Source organism: Chiloscyllium plagiosum, chromosome 21, assembly GCF_004010195.1.
Source record: "Chiloscyllium plagiosum isolate BGI_BamShark_2017 chromosome 21, ASM401019v2, whole genome shotgun sequence".
Classification (NCBI taxonomy): domain Eukaryota; kingdom Metazoa; phylum Chordata; class Chondrichthyes; order Orectolobiformes; family Hemiscylliidae; genus Chiloscyllium; species Chiloscyllium plagiosum.
The window spans coordinates 12,224,422-12,240,119 of NC_057730.1; the positions used below are offsets into that span (position 1 = coordinate 12,224,422).

A 15,698-nucleotide genomic window follows, 5' to 3' on the forward strand; every position below is an offset into this window, starting at 1 on the left:
GAACAACCCAGATGGCCTCCTTCTTCAAAGACCGCAATTTCCCCTCAGACGTGGTTGACGATGCTCTCCACCGTATCTCCTCCACTTCCCGCTCCTCCGCCCTGGAACCCCACCCCTCCAATCGCCACCAGGACAGAACCCCACTGGTCCTCACCTACCACCCCACCAACCTCCAGATACATCGTATCATCCTTCGTCATTTCCGCCACCTCCAAACACACCCCACCACCAAGGATATATTTCCCTCCCTACCCCTGTCAGCGTTCCGGAAAGACCACTCCCTCCGCGACTCCCTCGTCAGTCCACACCCCCCACCAACCCAACCTCCACTCCCGGCACCTTTCCCTGCAACCACAAGAAATGCAAAACTTGCGCCCACACCTCCCTCCTCACTTCCCTCTTCCCAAAGGCAACTAGGGATGGACAATAAATGCTGGCCAGCCACTGACACCAACATCCCACAAATGAATTTTAAAGAGTTAAGAAAAGCTAGAAAAAAAGGTTCAACTAAACAATATTCATCCAAGAATTAGGTATCATAAACACAACACTGGCAAGTCTGTTAGTTCCCAGGTGTTGTGGTATCAGAGGGTTATACAAGACAAGAGGCAACTGCATGACGCCATGAAAATACCTGCACGAACTAAAGGTACTAAAATTTGAAGAGGTCTGGATGGGCAGGTATAGTTAAAATTAATACCTATTTTTACAACACAATAATAAGAACAAACTGTGCTTCAAATTGCTTACTTCATTATATGGTGCAGTCTGGGATCTGTAAACTGTGTAGTTCTGTTGTTGTGATCCACAAAATATATTCTGCCTGACACAGTACTTCTGACTTCCCAACCAGAAGGTAAAGGACCAAGATCATCATAGTTAAAATTTGTAAGGTCCCTGCACAAATAAATTACAAATTAAATTAGAACAAGTGAAATTATCTACGCAGCAAAAACTGTTTTGCAAATGCAATTAATTTTGTTAATTAACCTTGGAATTCGAGGGTCGTGCCAAGTGCTGACTCCAGTCTGTGTATGCAGGAAATAGATCTGTCCCTGTACAGTTGTTCTCTGTTCTGAAAACAAACAATCATTCAGAAATAACTATTTCTCTTACTGTACAATCTGCATTGTAAGCATTCAACACATTCTGCTTCAACATAAGTTTCATGTTTTGTGTAACTGGAGGCTGAGTATAAGTTCTGTAAATTACATCTTTTGTTTATTTGTAATCAAGGTGCGATGTCAGGTTTGTGCTTCGACTGAGGGAAACTGCAGTCGATGTGATGGTTAAATCATCAGTGGTGGCGCCTTATTTTCCTTTTTATAAAGTTATAAATAGGAAGCCATGTTATGCAATTTTGAAATTAAAATTCGCATAGTCAAAAAAAAAAGCAATTTGGTCAAAAGACTGCAGAATGAAATGTTCATTCTTAAATCAGATGACCTGCTCAAATTAGACTTACAAGGACTGTAATGTAAAATGATAGAATTTATTATGTATATGCACAGATATTCAGGAATGACTAAACCAGTTAGCATTTTGTTGGTATCAGAGAAAGGTGAATGCTGCAGAGGTGATGAAGAAAAAGGAACATGAGCTAAATTGTACCATTGTCACACTACTTTCCAGCTACTTTGTGTTACCAAAAGGTGAATGAAGCGGTCTTTGGCCACTGCTTCTCTATATCTAGTTGACAGGAAGTGCTTAAGGTAATACTTCCTACGCTTTACTTGCTTGATTAAGCATATCTTTTTATTTACAAATTGGAAAGGAAATATACAGATCTGAAAGCTAAAGGCATTTCAGGATCAACAAACTAGAATAAAAATTAAGGGAGCTTCAAATTGTTTTTTATTGTTCTCCACAATTCTTCATAATATGAATGGAGATAATTTTAAACCTTGACATTATATCTAAAGTTAAGTATTAGAGTGAGTAAATACAAGGAGGTTACGAAGTTTCAGTTACCCAATAAGAATGCTGCCACTCAATTATTTGAGCTCCGAATAGTGGTAAGGAAGTGATAAATAGGCAGAAAGATCTGTATGGCTATATGAGAAGTTCTAGGGGATAGCTCTTGCAATATTTATTCACTTTATTAGTGCTCAGAATCATAACAGAGTTACCTCATCCAACAGTTTCTAGTCCAAAATAATAAGCCAACAAGTTTGCTAAAATCTCTACCAAATGTATGTCATCTAACTATATATGGAAAGAAATTCTGCTTCATCAGTTTTAAATGTGATAATATAAATCTTGTATACTGTTTTATGAATAAAATTTCATATATGAAGCATATTTCTAAATATCATTGATTTATAGCAATCACAAAATAGGTGTTTGATTTTAGCACTCCCCTCTGATTACTTGTTTAGGAAATACTATCGAGTCCAAGCTTTACCGTATCCCTCTGGCAATACAGGTGATTGATGACCATGAGGCCGGCTCTGTGGTATATGCGTTTGAACTCGAACCCCAAAATTTCGGATTCGCTGTGTCTGCAGTCTCTGTTCCTGGTTTGGAGACTCTATCAATTGGCAGTTCCCTCCGCCAGCAGCACCGGTCATGTCTGCATAAGGTACGTTGTCTTCCATAATACAGCTTAGTGGCCTTCCAGGTCCAGCATCCTCAAAAAGTGGCCTGTTGCAACATTATGTACAAACAATATTCAAAGAGCATTCCTTAGCTATTATATTGCCACTAACATAATAAATATGGTACAAATGCAACCTAACAAAAAAGTAATAAACATTATGTGATTATATCTGATAACATGGTTGAAAATGTTAAATTAGAAATAACTACCAGGAAGTATGCACAAAATAAACATTTATTTCTCTGTTTCACTGGAGACAAGGTAAATAATGCATTTGGGAAATAGATAAGGGCACCTCTTTACAAATACTTCCACCAACCATCCATACAATAGGCAAATATGCTGGTTTAAAGCATCTGTCAAGCATTGCAGATAAAAATAGTTATGAAAAATGCTAGAAATGTGAATATCTAAACTGTTCAGATGCAAATACCCTACATTCCTCTAATTTCCCCAGCTGCTGCAGAGAACACTGAGGTCTGTGCTCGACAGTAGCTGAAAAAGCTGAAGAAACTGGAGAATGTGACAGTACAGCAACCAGTGCATGCAATCCTTTGCATTGTTGGCTCCATAGCTTAAACGGAATTTGCAAGCCAGTTGTCAGAAATTATGCTCAGTGATGTTAAATTATATGAGTTCAAGAAATATAACAATTTTATAATTTGTTGAGACAGGAGCTAAATGCTTGAAACCAAAGAACGTAGTAAACAGGTATGGTCAAGGACAGCACAGTGGCACTGCTGCTTCACAGCGCCAGGGACCTGGGTTCAATTGCAGCAGTATTGTCATTCAGAAATGGCATAAGCAGTGAAACAATTTCAAATACATTTTCTATTTACTAAATAGTTACCAGTTGCCAATTATTCTGAAGAAAGGTACTCAAAAATGTTAATTCAAATGTTATTCCTCATGCCACCATCTCAGTTAATGTCCAGGAATTTTAATGCAGTTTAAAACAAAAGGAACCAAGATGCACAGCTGTCAACTATGCTGTAACTGAAGCCATGATCTGCCAATTGTTTTCAATATGACCATTATAATTAAAAGTTCTGCCTTGCATAAGTTGCATTATTACTTTCTCAAATTCCTATGAAATTACTTTACCTGCTATTTTAACAGAGGAATACAATTTAAAATAATGTATACATTTATTTTTATTTGATATAATTGAATTTTAGCACCAAATTTCTTCCCTCCTAAAAATGGTAACACTTTTCTTTGTACAAAGAAAATGGATTCTTACTAGATACCGCATGGTTTAAATGTCTAAGAAAATGGTTTGCAGGCCTTTGACCACTATTTAAGAGTTCAGTTCCTCGGTGTCCAACCATTCTTATCTCTAGAAAATAAATGCTCTGTTGCTTAATATTTTACAGTAAGTTGTCTGCAGCTAGATATCAATTTGATTTCCCTTCCTACATGATTTACAAAGCTTACACATATTATATTAGACATCTAAATTGTTCACTGCATTCCAGGTGGGATTACAAACATTTCATGTGACGTTCCCAGAACAACTCATCATTCAGCAGATATCTGCTGAAAGCCTGACATCCCTTGCGTCCATGCCATTTTAAGGTGATCCTCTGCCCAAGGACAAATGCTAGCAAATGAGTACTGCTCCCTCACCTATGGCACATATCCAGGATGGCAGACAATCCCTCACATGTCCAACTGCATCATCTCACCTTAGTCACTACTTAACCACCACACATTGTATCTGTCCTAAGATACAGCCTGTCTAAACATCCTCTGAGTTCCTGTTTTCCAAATGTCTAGTGGTTACCTACATCTTAATATTGAACAATAGAGGTCATTACATTCAGGAAAGCAATCAGACAAGTCCAAACATGAACATTAATTGACAAGTAAAGAGAACACAAAGAAAACAATAAAGGCTGCAGTTCATACCCACAATACAACTAAATATTGGCATCTTGACCTTGACAATCATTAAATGTCTTCTGCCACCCAGGGGCACCTCTTGGAGGTTTCAATCAATACCTGTCATTACTTGAAGGCCCAATACAAGGAAGTTCTGTCAACCATAATCACAGTTTCTTCCAGCTCAATATTCTCATCCTTCTCTGTGGACAACCACTCCCATTCTGCTGGTTCCTCACAATCTATCACATTGCCTGCTCCAATTATGCAGAACACTGCATGCCAGGATGGTGAGGCATGCTCTGTCCAGACCATACAGCTGGACACTCCATGATCATTCCAAGCTGTGGGACTGCACCTTCAATAGCCCTACTGTCTGTTCCATCACAGACCACCAACTTGGGAAAGGTGCTATACTCGCTGAGTAAATAGTACATCGCATTCAAACAGAAGTGTCTGCTGCATTCCAAACCCTTTTTCATCCCTGAAACACCTCAACATTTCCACGTTCCATTGCATACATCAGACTCCGTCATCATAATATGATGCGGTGATATTTCCCTTGTTCCACTGTACGCTTGGAAGTTTTAAAAATGATGGGGTGCTTTTTTCCAGCATTCGCCCCACTTTTAAGTTAATGCTGCGACATTCTAAATCACTGAGATGACAAGGTTAGTTTAGCTAGCACCAATGGCACAATGCAATCTGTCTTTGACCAGTATTTGAGCAGTATCCCAGTCACTGCCCATTTCAATTCCCCCAACCACTCCCTTTCTGACATGACCATCCTTGGCCTCCTCCATTGCCAAAACAAACCACAGCTCCTAATGGATGAACAACACATTAACTTCCACCTGGGCAGCCTACAGCTCAAAGGACTCCAACACTGAGTTCTCCGATTTCAAATAACCTTCCTCCCCATCTCCCAACTCCCTTCTCAGCTCTCCCCCTCCCTTCCACTGCTCCCAGCCACCAACCTAATTCATTCCTCACATTGACCAATGTAGTCGTACCCTCTACCTGTCTTCACCTATCCCCACTTCAACTCCCTGCCCCCGTCACCCCCTTTATATGCAGCTCCCTCCACACCCATCCCCAGTCCAGAAGAAGGGTTACACCCGGAACGTCGACTTCTGCACCTCTTGATGTTGTCTGGCATGCTGTGTTCTTCCAACATCCTGCCTGTCTACTTTGGATTCCAACATCTGCAGTCTTTTTGTCTTTGATCAATATTTGACGCATAAACCTATTCATTCAGTATACATTTCACGTGCCTAAAGAAATTAAGCTGGAGTTTGCTCTTGTCCAGATCCCACACTTTCAAAGTGACATGGACTCTACTCAACCTGGGTGTTGCCGCCACTACTTATCAGTTGCATTGTGCATCTAGAGAATGGCAAATGATGGCAGGGAACGCAGCTCAGATGGACATTCTAAGAACCAGGCTCCATGTGGTATTGCTCTGCCTACAGCCTTAATGTCCCCTTTTATTTTGTACTATTCCAACAACCCATTTCCACTCCTCACTGCCCAAGTGGGAACACAAAACATTAAACTTCACCTTCATGTGTCATCTCTGCTCTGAAGCCTAACATTAAACCTCAATGATGCCTATCCTCCTCCTCTACACTCCCCTGTGGAGGCCACTGTGCTGGTCACTGTTAATAACTCTCCCTCCTGAGCCCTCAGATGTTGTTGTCACTGTCACCGTCATTATTTCCACCTCTACATATGCCTCTTTTTTTCTCGCCCATCCTCAGGCTGAATATTCCCCATCCCTTTTAGCAATGATCCTACAGTTCCTACAGGCCTTCCTTAAAAACTGACAGAAGCAATTTTACCCTGCAGTGGAAATCTGTGTTCCCGACTAGGCTACAAGTGCATCGGAGAGGTGCCAAGATAGTCATGAGGATTTAGAAAACGTTAGATGCCAATGTCCATGGATGAAGGGTGCATATAGCTGGTGCCTGTGGATTATGCAGTTGTTTGGTCCCAAGCAATTTGGAGGTCCTTTGGACCAAATGGTGAAATGAAGTCAGAAGGTTGCTCTGCTTCCACGTCAAGATTTCCTAACATCTAGCTTGTTCAGCACCTTTGCTAAGATTGGTAGCTGAATATTATTGAGTCCAATTTAGCCATTAATAAGGCATTGAAAAAGCACCAATTTTCTATACTCGGCAACTTACCATGCCACTTGTCAAAAACATAAAAGATGGAGTGAGGTGCTCCTGATGTTGTGGAAGGTCTCACCAGATATTTCATCCGATTCAGCCATAAATCACTTCTAAGCTCATGTCACTTAGACCCCAATAATTCTGACCATGATCTGGAAGCACTCTTTGTTTTATAAGTATCTACTTCATATCTCAGTCATACAGCATTGACCAAACATCCCAATCCGACCTAGTCTCAATTGCTAGAATTTGGCTCATATCCCTCTAAACTCTTCTTATTCATATACCCATTATGATGCCTTTTAAATTTTGCAATTGTACCCATCTTCACCACTTCATCTGGCAGCTTGTTCCGTACACGCAACACTCTCTGCGTGAGAAAGCTACTACTCAGGTCCTTTTTAAATCTTTCCCCTCGCATCTTTAACCTATACCCTCTAGTTTTGGACTCCTCCAGCCCAGGGAAAAGACTTTGTCTATTTACCCTATCCATGCCCCTCATGATTTTTTAAACCTCTATAAGGTAACCCCTCAGCCTCCGATGTTCCAGGGGAAAGAGCCCCAGCCCATTCAGCCTTTCCCTATATCTCAAACCCTCCAATTCATGTAAATCTTGTCCGCACTCTCTCAAGTTTAACAACATCTTTCCCATAGAAAGGTGACCAAAATTGTATGCAGTATTCTAGAAGTGGCTTCACCAATGTCCTCTACAGCCACAATATGACATTCCAACTCCTATACTGAATGTTCTGACCAATGAAGCAAGTGTGCCAAATGACTTCTCTACCACCTTGTCTAGCTGCAACTCAGTTACAAGGTTTTTAAAAAAACCCAGTGAAAACCTTTCTAACACCTTTCTCTGGTTTATTGTTGAACATGATACAGTCAGAGTCTGAAATTTAACTTGCATTTACAAATTTTCACTCATTTTTCAGATCAATAATTTTTGTTGAATATTATGTGAATATTAATTTTCAGTTAGTATGATCATATGTCAGACATAGAAGATAAGAGGACAGCTATGAGAAGTGCGACAGTCAACACAGGACTGAGGGCATTGTACTTAAATGTGTGCATTATATGAATCAAGGCAAAATGAGTTCATAGCAGATTAAAATTAGCTAGTATAATGTTGAGGGCATCACAGAAACGTGGTTGCAAGGGATTCAGGCCTGCAAATTAAATATCCAAAGTTACGTTTTTTATCAAAAAGACATGCAGATATGCAAAGGGGGCAGGGTTGCCTTCCTGATAAGTTAAATTAAACCAATAGTAGGAAGTGAAGTAGGGTCGGAAGGCATAGAATCTGGGTAAAGTTGAAGATGTGCAAAAGAAAACAATACCCAGATTAGAATTATGAACAAGCCCCCACCCAGCAGAAGTCAGCATATGGGGCAGGAATTAAAACGGAGATAGAAAAAGCATGTAAGAAAGGTACTATCACAACAATCATGGGGGTCTTTAATAAGCAAGTGAATAGGGAAAATCTGGTTGGTAGCAGATCCCAAGAAAAATAATTTGTGGAATGTCTACAAGATAGTTTTTGGAGCAGCTTGAGGTAGAGCCGATTGGGGAATAGGCAATTCTGGATTTGGTGAAGTGTAATGAGGCAGACTTGGTTAGTGAACTTAAGATGAAGGACTGCTAGGAAGTAGTGACCACAATATGATAGAATTCACCCTACAGCTTGAGAGCGAGAGCTGGAATAGGGTGTAATGGCATTACCATTTAGCAAAGTTATCTAAAAATGAATGAGGGAGGAGCTGACCAGAATTGATTGAATGGGGAGCCTAACTGGGAAGACAGTGGAACAGCAACGTCAAAGTTTTTGGGGGTAATTCAAGAGGCACAACAAAAATTCATCCTAATGAAGAAGAAACATATTAAAGGTGAGGATCAGGCAACCATAGCTGACAAATGCATACAATATGGTGAAGATTAGTGGGAAGCTTTTAAAAATCAGCAGAATGTAAACAAAAAAAATCAATAAGGGGAGATGATGAAATACGAGGCTAACACAGCTAGTAAGATAAAAGAAGATTTCAAGAGTTTTTTTTAAGATTACATATAAAGAGAAAGACAAGAGTGGAATTTGGATAGTTAGAAAAGGAGGCTGGAGAAGTAGTAATCGGGAACAAAGAAATGGTGGAGGAAATGAATAGGCACTTTGCATCAGTCTTCACAGTGGAAGACAGCAGTAGCACATCAGAACTTGAAGTGTGTCAGGAGACAGAGCTGAGTGTATTGGCCATCACTAACGAGAATGTGCTGGTGAAGTAGTTAATTTTTTCAAAGATTCAGGTCTAAACATCTCCAAGTCTCTGTATTCTTGCATCATTTACCATTGTTGCTGAATAAGTGCAACAAGTTTAATTATTGCCACACAGAAATGATTTTAATGTCGTTAAGTTGCGATGGAGCTAGTACTTTTTTGAACATGTTAAATATCTTGATATATCTAGAATGTATCTAAACTATCCATTGAGAGAATCCAAATTTTCAAAGAAATTATGATTTTTGTAAAATTGTGCCCATGATAAAATCACCTCCAAGACATCCAAATAAAGGAAGTTATTACTCACCCCTCAGGTAGATCATTATCCAATAGTCCTCTGCAATCGACAACAGGACCACCAGTTCCTATTCGATCTCGTGTTTGTAAGCTTACTGCAAGACAAAAAAAAATTGCAAACTTTAGTTTCATAAATTTTATATAGATTATGCAATTCAAGTATTTGAGGTTACTTTTCCGTAACCTGGAGACAGCAAAACAATTGTAGTTCCAAAACTGATATACTGTTGTTATTGTTCCGGAATGTGAAATGCCGAACATAATAGTGGCTTTTTGATATCTCAGCCGAGAAGCTACCTTTAGGATTTTAAAGGCAGCAAAGGTGATCCCTATCCTTCTGTCACATCAGGTGTGCTTCCAACAAAGGTTACTGAATAGTGTCATGTGTGGGAATACTAGGTGACTTACTCCCCATGCCTTAACTGCTTAGTCCTTTGTACTGAAGCTTATTCGAAGCACCCAACATCAAAATAATAAATGAAACACATCATACAAATGAATCAGTTCTAACCACAGACAATCAAAACATGAATTATCAACTTATAAGTCTCTAACTTAAACCTCTAACCCTAGAACTCAAAAATGTGAACAGAAAAAATTTAAGGGGACACAGTTGACAGCACCAGTTTTAAGGGTTCAACGAAGCATCCATTTGTTTTTTTTTTATGCCCTTCTGATCTCTGAACATCCTTTCAGTTCTTCACTGAAGGCATAGGGCAGTTGGCATATTAATCATTCAGTCCCTCATGCATTATTTAGAGCTGCATTTATACGCAAACTGTGAATGAAAACAGCTCTCTTCCAATTCTTTCTTAGGTCTCTGTCTTTTTAAGAGTCTTGGGGAATATCTCCCATGCATTATTTATACACAGGTTGTCCACTTGCCAGGGGCTAATGGAAACTTGTTGTCATGCTGGACACCCTTGACCAACATAGCTGGTCCTGATTGATTCCGATTCAACAGACTGTCTCAAGTCAAATGCCCTGAACACACACCCACAGTGCTAATGAGCACAGCAAATCTCCCCTCCTGTTTGAGCAAGGCAACCATGAAAATAAAGCTTACACTAAGTTCCTGTAACTTTCTTTACAATTGCAACATTTCCTTCCATAGTCTGCTTGGTTTCATTTTCGGTCCAGAATCCAAAACTAAAGAAAATTAAAACGTACTGGTCATTTTGAGATCTTACCTACTATTTGCCCTCGTATTGTATCACTGTCTGTGGGACTGAGCTTGCATAGATCTAACCGCTGATCTGGCAAGAAAGAGAGTGCAACATTATTGGAATTGTGTGAATGTAATAATTTTTATTAGCATGCTGAAATTCTTAATACAGTATGAAACTTGTTTTTATACTGTTTCAGTGATATTCTCACAGGTTCAGATCTGAGGAAAACATATTACTCTTCATCTAGGCAGATGAGTGGGTTTCAAGAGCCTCTGGACCCAAGACTGGCTCCTAGACCAGTCAACACTCACTCACTTCCACCTTGCTTACCCAATTGATTGCCTAATAGGGGTATTTCAGGATGTCCAGGCACCTTTTCACTGGTGAGGTAACAAAACAATAAGCATGGCAGAAATACCTGACTTGATTGCTCACTTGACAGATACTAAGTGACAATCCATATTAACTTGTCATTACTAGAGTTTTAGATCATGAAATCTTTAATTATGTAAAGTTTCAAATAAAACCTGAGAAATAGGCAACTTTTTTTCTCTATCCAAGTCTCATGAAGCATTTAACAACAATGAGGGGGCAAAGAATAGTCAGGTGACCCTAGAATAAAGGCTGGTGTGAAAGAGAAACATACTTGCCCCTAATTGGCTAATGAATGAGAAGTTTTAAAAGGGTCTTTACATGTTGTATTCACCAGCTGAAACAATTCATCAAGAGGTTGAATAAAGGGGGAATGAGGAATAGAGAAAGTACTAGACATATTCAGTCTGACAGATAACATCTGTGGAGATAGAAACAGGAGTTAATGTTTCAGGTTGATAGTCTTTCATCTCCACTGGAAAAAGTTAGTGATCAAATAGATTTTAAGTAAGCATGAGGGCAGAAAAAATTCATCTTGGCAGTGGTGGGATCAAGGCAGAACAAAATCAAGAAGAAAGCAGCAGAGATTAAATCTCAGAAGACAGGATAGTAGAAGGAAAAAAATGTAAAGTAGCAGGCAAAGAAATAAAAGATGTGGTGAGTGAAGGTCTTGATGGGCGGAGCTGGTGTTGGACTGGGGTGGACAAAGTTAAAAATCACACAACACCAGGTTATAGTCCAACTGGTTTACCTGGGAGCACTAGCTTTGGAGTGCTGCATCTTCATCAGGTGGTTGTGGAGAATAAGACCAGAAGACACAGAATTTATAGCAAAATGTTACAGTGTCATCTAACTGAAATGATATATTGAACAAACCTGGATTGTTGTAAGTCTTTCATCTTTTGGAATGGGTTGCAGGTTTTGGTTCATTAATATGTAAATCCCAGAGCTTCCTTTAAATCACCTTCTTGAGATAACTTATGGTTTTATAACAACAGGTGACATTTCAGCTCAGACAATGCATTAAAGGTATGAGATTTGAGTCTGTCTGCATTCCATTCTTGAGTCAGACTGATTCTATTTCTAAAGTGGAATTTACAAGGTATTACGTGTATTGACCGCCTACATTGACTGCTTGTAAACTGAGCAATTTTTGAGCAAAATAAAATGTATCTGCAAATACAAATTCACCCCATAGACTTGTATGTGTGCGTGCATGCATGCGAGAGAGTGTGTGCGCATGTGAGAGAGTGTGTTTGTATATGTGAAATCTTGGTAATTGTGTGTGTGTGTGTGTGTGTGTGTGTGTGCGCGTATTTGGAGGTGATGGAGTATAAGCCTGTGAGAGGGTGTGTGCATAGGTGAGAGTGTGGGGGTGTATGTGCATGTGTGTGAGAGAGGGGCTGCATGAGTGTGAGAGTGTAAGAGTGTGTTTTGTATGTGTGCTTGTGTGAGAGAGTGTATAATGTAGTGCGGTCACCTGTAGCAGACTCTCTCTCATACACATACAACTCCGCCCAAACTCGCACCCATGCATACACCCTCTCACACACACAGTTTAGCAAGCTTTCACACACACACTCTCATGTGAACTCATACTCACACGCACACACTCACTCTCTCTCATGAATGTGTATGAGAGAGAGTCTGCGTGAGTGTGTGAGTATGTAAGAGTGCGTGTGTGTGTGTATGCGTGCGTGTGTGTGTTGGCTAGTTCGGTACCCATGAGGAGGCCTCAACCAGGACCTTGGGTTCATGTGTTGGACTATAACCTGGTGTTGTATGATTTTTAACTTTGAGTGAAGGTGTAAAAGGAACAGCTGCCATGAAAGAAAATGGGAACAGAGATCATGATCTGAAACTGAAGAAACACATACTAAGTGAAGTGGCTTTGGAGGGCATAATCAAAGTAAGAGATTCTGTTGTTCAAACCTAAGAGGATAGAGAAATCAGAATGAAAGTGGAGGATTGAAACAATCTGTTAACAAGGCATTTTACAAGTTTTCAGACTCAACCATGACATCATAATACCTATCCCTAACTTTATTCATAGATGGTAGTTTTCGGAGATGACTCTTATTTGCATTTACAGACCATCTACTGTTAATTTTACTATTCTCTACTGTTTTGCACCATCATCCTTTGTCATTTAGTCTTTACTGCTTCCCAACCCATCACAAAACCTCCTCGCATTAGCAATATGCTAAAACTGTTACATCTCTGAATTATTCAAGATGAGCTTCGACATGTCCAGCATTTAAAAAAAAAACATTCAGATAGCCAGCATCTAACGTTTGCTTTTTTTAAAATGTGAATACTCTTTGGTATTATAGTTTTCAACTAATGCCTGGATTTTTAAAAAAATTCTCGTTTAAAGGAGTGGTTGCTTTTCAACATGAAGGTAGCAGTCAACAAAGAGTAGCATCAAGAGTCCTAGTGTAATTGAAGTCAATTGGAAAGTAAATCAGTGGAGTGAAGTTATATCTATTGCAAGGCTAACTTTATTGGAGGTCAGTTATCAAAACCCCAAGAAGATTCATGTCCAAACTGCATAAAAAACTGTCTTGGTCCAACCATCTACAATTGTCACACGAATGAATCTTCTTGTCATAAAGCACCAGAAGTTACCTTGTGTACACCTTCCTCAAAACGTCTCAAATAATTAAACAGTTCATGACAAGCTACAGGACAGCACAGATACCATCAGCTTCAGGCTGATAAGTAACAGGCAACATTTTGCATTACGCAAGTGCCAGAAATTAAACATCTCAAACATAAGAGATTGCAGCCTTCTCCCTCTGATTTTTAGAGGAGCCTATATTACCAAGTCCTTTCCATAGATTGCCACTTTTGTGTGGTAGGGATTATTTGAGTGTTCCACTGATCCCAGGAATGATGCCATCAGGGCCACCCATGATGGTAAGGTTGGAGGAGAGGAACTGAATAAAGCACAATCCAGAACAAGTCCTCATTAGCAAGCTAGGCTGAAGTTATTTATGAGATATCAATTGCAGGAGCAACAGAGAGATCCCCGGTTGTTGAGGTTTCCTTGCCATTGGAATTTGATCTACCTTTTCTCAGAGACCTTACATCTAAAGTGCAACAGTTGCCCCACTTTGTGTCCTGCACAAGGCACCTAACTAGAAGAATTCAACTGCCACACAAACGACCACAAGCAAGAGGTGATGGATACAGGATTGAGACATCTGGAAGTCCTTGGCTTTGGGCTGACACATAGGTGGCAGAATAGGAAGAGGAGAGCGTTTCTTCAGCTTTCTTCATGGCTGATCAGCCTTATTCAGGATCACTCTACTCATCTCGCAAGAGGAAGGACTAAAAAAGATGCCCCTAAAAGTAGTTTGTCTATTACCAACCTGGTTGGAAAACCACCTCTAATGGGTTCATCTACTGTGGTCTGAAAGCCCAAATTCAAACTCAGTCTTGGAACTTGGAATATACAAACCCTCATGGATAATGAGGAAAACAAATCATCCAAAAAGACATCATTCTCACAGTGCTATGCTAAAATATCAGCATGCATGATGTGTTCAAGTTCTGGAATGTGGTTTGAACTCGATGGGCGGCACATGGCTCAGTGGTTAGTACGGTTCTCAGAGTGCCAGGGACCTAGGTTTGATTCTGCCCTCGGGCAACTGTCTGTGTGAAGTTTGCACATTCTCAGTGTTTCTCCAATTTCCTGCCACAGTCCAAAGACGTGCAGATTAAAGATGTGCAGATTATGTGGAATGGCCATTCTAATTTGCCTGTAGTGTCCAGGGATGTGCAGGCTAGGTGGATTAGCCATGGGAAATGCTAATAGAGGAGGAGGGTGGGCCTGCTTTGGATGCTCTTTGGAGGGTTGGTGTGGAAGCACATGGCCTGCTTCCACACTGTAGGGATTCTATAATTTCTATGACAATGCATAACTGTCCCTGTATTCCATGAACTCAGGCATGTCAACACTGATATCACTGCCCTGCAGAGAACGCAAAGAGCAGGCAAAGGGCAGCTGAGGCTGCTGGTGGTTCCAATTCCTTCAGGAGAGAAAAATCTGAGCATCAGCTGTGATTTGCCATCAAAAATGAACGTATCAACCCATTCTTGGAGCCCCTGTTGACATCAATGATCACCTTATAACTCTCCTTCTACAACTTGTCAAGCAGTAGCAGGTAATGGCCCTGAAGCCAATGCTCCAAACTCAAGATCATATATGAATCCAAAGAAAGCTGGACACCACTCTCCGCTCAAGAAGGATAAAATTATCATTGTTGAAGACTTCTACATCAAGGGTGCCCAATCTAAAAAGAAACTAATCAGCAAAGGAGGAGTCAGGAATTGCAACTACAACCAGATTCTCGATAAGTTCAAGACTTGGAAACATCCATGAAGCACTGCCACATGATCAACATGATTCAATCACAAGACCAAAAGGATGTCATTACCAAAGTGATGGACAACTGCTGGACAGACAGGGTTCATCATCTCCTCAATGTCCATCAAAAGCTACAAGAAACAGTTGAAGATGAAGAAACAATTCAGAAAAATACTCAACATTGAGCAGTTTCAACAGCCATGCAGCCTAGTGAACATCCAACAATATTTTCACCAAAATCTCCAAAGAATTCATTTTAACGGAGTGGAGGCTATCTGCAAAGAGCTGACGATAACCATCATCTTATGCTGTTAAGAAACCACTGGCTACAAAACGAGGAAACACCAACGCTGGTTCAATGAGAATGATTATACCATCCAAGACCTCATCAAAAAGAAGAGGAAAGCTCTCCCAACCTGGCAAAACAATATCATCAATGAGGCAAAGAGGAAAACTCATCAAACATCAAAGCTGGAGTTACAAAGAGAATCGAGAGAAATCAAGAACGGATGGTGGACTGAGAAAGCTAAGAAGCTGCAACTCCTTGCTGACAAAC

The 15,698-nt window shown here is 40.1% G+C and overlaps 1 protein-coding gene across 5 annotated transcripts in view; it reads right to left on the reverse strand.

Moving 5' to 3' along the window:
* Positions 1-15,698, reverse strand: part of smurf1 (SMAD specific E3 ubiquitin protein ligase 1) — a 122,406-nt gene that overhangs the window by 28,173 nt on the left and 78,535 nt on the right. For 3 of the 5 annotated variants that reach the window (XM_043711257.1, XM_043711256.1, XM_043711259.1), the window contains 5 exons: positions 10,420-10,485; positions 9,240-9,324; positions 2,405-2,643; positions 991-1,075; positions 751-897 (listed from right to left, as the gene is read on the reverse strand). In XM_043711257.1, coding sequence (XP_043567192.1) covers positions 751-897; positions 991-1,075; positions 2,405-2,643; positions 9,240-9,324; positions 10,420-10,485 — 622 coding nt within the window. The remainder of the gene's footprint in view (positions 1-750; positions 898-990; positions 1,076-2,404; positions 2,644-9,239; positions 9,325-10,419; positions 10,486-15,698) is intronic. The other 2 variants (XM_043711258.1, XM_043711261.1) reach the window with 1 other exon arrangement.